The sequence below is a fragment of the Octodon degus genome, unplaced genomic scaffold (assembly GCF_000260255.1).
Source record: "Octodon degus isolate 3935 unplaced genomic scaffold, OctDeg1.0 scaffold00302, whole genome shotgun sequence".
Taxonomy (NCBI): domain Eukaryota; kingdom Metazoa; phylum Chordata; class Mammalia; order Rodentia; family Octodontidae; genus Octodon; species Octodon degus.
Window position 1 is genome coordinate 162393 of NW_004524878.1, and position 2174 is coordinate 164566.

The 2174-nt window shown below is 41.4% G+C and overlaps 1 protein-coding gene across 1 annotated transcript in view; it reads right to left on the reverse strand.

Moving 5' to 3' along the window:
• Positions 1–1270: 1270 nt before the first annotated feature.
• Positions 1271–2174, reverse strand: part of LOC111814374 (olfactory receptor 5P3-like) — a 1643-nt gene continuing 739 nt past the window's right edge. Inside the window, exon 2 of the mRNA XM_023707593.1 lies at positions 1271–1295. Coding sequence (XP_023563361.1) covers positions 1271–1295 — 25 coding nt within the window. The remainder of the gene's footprint in view (positions 1296–2174) is intronic.

The window sequence follows — 2174 nt, forward strand, 5'->3', positions numbered from 1 at the left end:
AAGGTTATTAAAAATGTGCTTGTGGCCGCGTTCCGGGAACCCCCAGACCCAGTCCTAGCACAGGTCCGGTGAGTGTGTGGGGGAGTTTCTGGCTACCCTGCACCAGCGGGACCAACTCCGGGTCCCAGGCCAGACTCAGCGTGGGTCAGACCCTATTCCACCCCCTTGGAACACCCCCACAACTCCTCAGCACATGCCCCACCCCGCCCAAACAGTAGGAATTTCTGCTGCGTTCTGGAAACACCCAGACCCAGTCCTAGTCAAGATACAGTGAGTGTATGGGAAAGCTGCCTCTACCCGTACTCCACCTTGTCCCTCACAGGCTCAGCTCAGGCCTGGCATACAGGCCTGGGGTGTAACCCTGCAGCTGCAATCCCTACAGAGAGGGTAGAGGATAAAACTACTCAGCTAGTCCAGGAGCAGAACAACTTGCCACAGGGGCATAACAGGCTCACCCTCAAGGGCAGCAGCAGGAAGGAGCTGAGCACAGCAGCCAGACCCAAGCCAGGCAGAGCTGGATAAATCCAGACTTTGTAGATCTACACCTGAACTTCAGTATGTACTAAGGTTATAACTACAACGAATATCTACAACAAAGGTCAGAAGACAGTGCTACACAAAATGATGAGAAGCAACAAAATCCAACCTCAGAACACAACAACACCTGTAAAAAGTGCAGAGGACACTAACACAGAACAAATTGGGAATCACACAGCCGAAAGCAATGAATCAACGGCTTCTGAAATAAAGAAAAAGCTGCAGAAAGGTATACAGGAACTCAGATTGGAAATAAAAAACAAATCCCTGAATTAATAACATCTGCAGTAAACAATCAAATGCAAAAAACATATGGAGGAAACCCAGTACCCACCTAGAACAAGTGTGGAGGACACTAGCTCGGCTCAAATGCATGAATTAATAGGGTCGATAATAAATAAGCAACAGCAGAAAGATACAGAGGAAATCAGAGCACAATTCTTTTCTGAAACAAAAAAAGAATTCTCACAACTCATAGCATCTGAAGTAAAGAAGCAACTACAGAAACATAGGGAGGAAACCCAATCTGAAGAAAAACACTGCAGTAAAGAAATTATAACAGCTTCTAAAGAAGACATTGAGAAAAAAAAAATAGAGGAGATTAGAAAAATGACAGATTCCATGAATGAGCAATTCAAAAAAGAAATAGAAGCAGAGTCAAAGAGATATAGAGGAAATGAAAACCTCAATCACAAGCTTGCAAAACCGTTTAAGTGAAAATGAAGACAGAGTTTCAGAATTTCAAGATTCTGGTGCAGCTAGTGAAAAAGTAAGAAGGGATCTCTTAAAAACAATGAGGATGCAGGAAAGAATAATCCATCATCTGCAAGATGATGCAAAGATGAACAATGTGAGACTAATAGGCATCAATGAGAAAGAAGGAGTAAATACAAATGTCATTAACAAAATATGGGCAGAAGTAATATCAGAAAATTTCCCAAATGTAAGGAAACAATCTGACATTCAGGTAGCTGAAGCATACAGAACACCTAGTAACATCAAGCCAATGAAACATACATTGAGACATATAATAGTCAAGATCTCAGAAATTCAGCAAAAGAATAATAAATTTAAAGGCGCTAGAGAAAAGAGGCAGACAACATACATAGGAAAAACCATCAGAATTATGGCCGACTTCTCTGCACAAAACATGCAGGCAATAAGACCATGGAGCAGAGTACTCCAGGTCCTCTATGAAAACAAATTCCAGTCCAGACTACTATACCCTGCAAAACTCTCTTTCAAGTTAGATGGAGAAGTGAAATACTTTTATGAGAAAGAACAGCTAAAGAATTTCGGGATGACAAAGCCAACACTGCACTGGGTACTGAAAGATGTTCTAGAGAGGGACCAAAATGATCAGAACTCCACAAATGAGATCAGAAGTAACCAACTAAATAGGGCAAGCAATTAAACACAAGAGAAGGAGTAAACGACAACAGGTAAATAAGATGACAAGCGTAAGTCAATACATCTCAATTCTAACCATCAATGTAAATGGACTCAATTCCCCAATTAAGAGAAATAGACTGGCACAGTGGATTAGGAAACAAAATCCAACACTATCCTGTATGCAAGAAACACATTTAACTCATAAAAACATTGATAGGCCAAAAGTCAAAGGATGAAACACAATA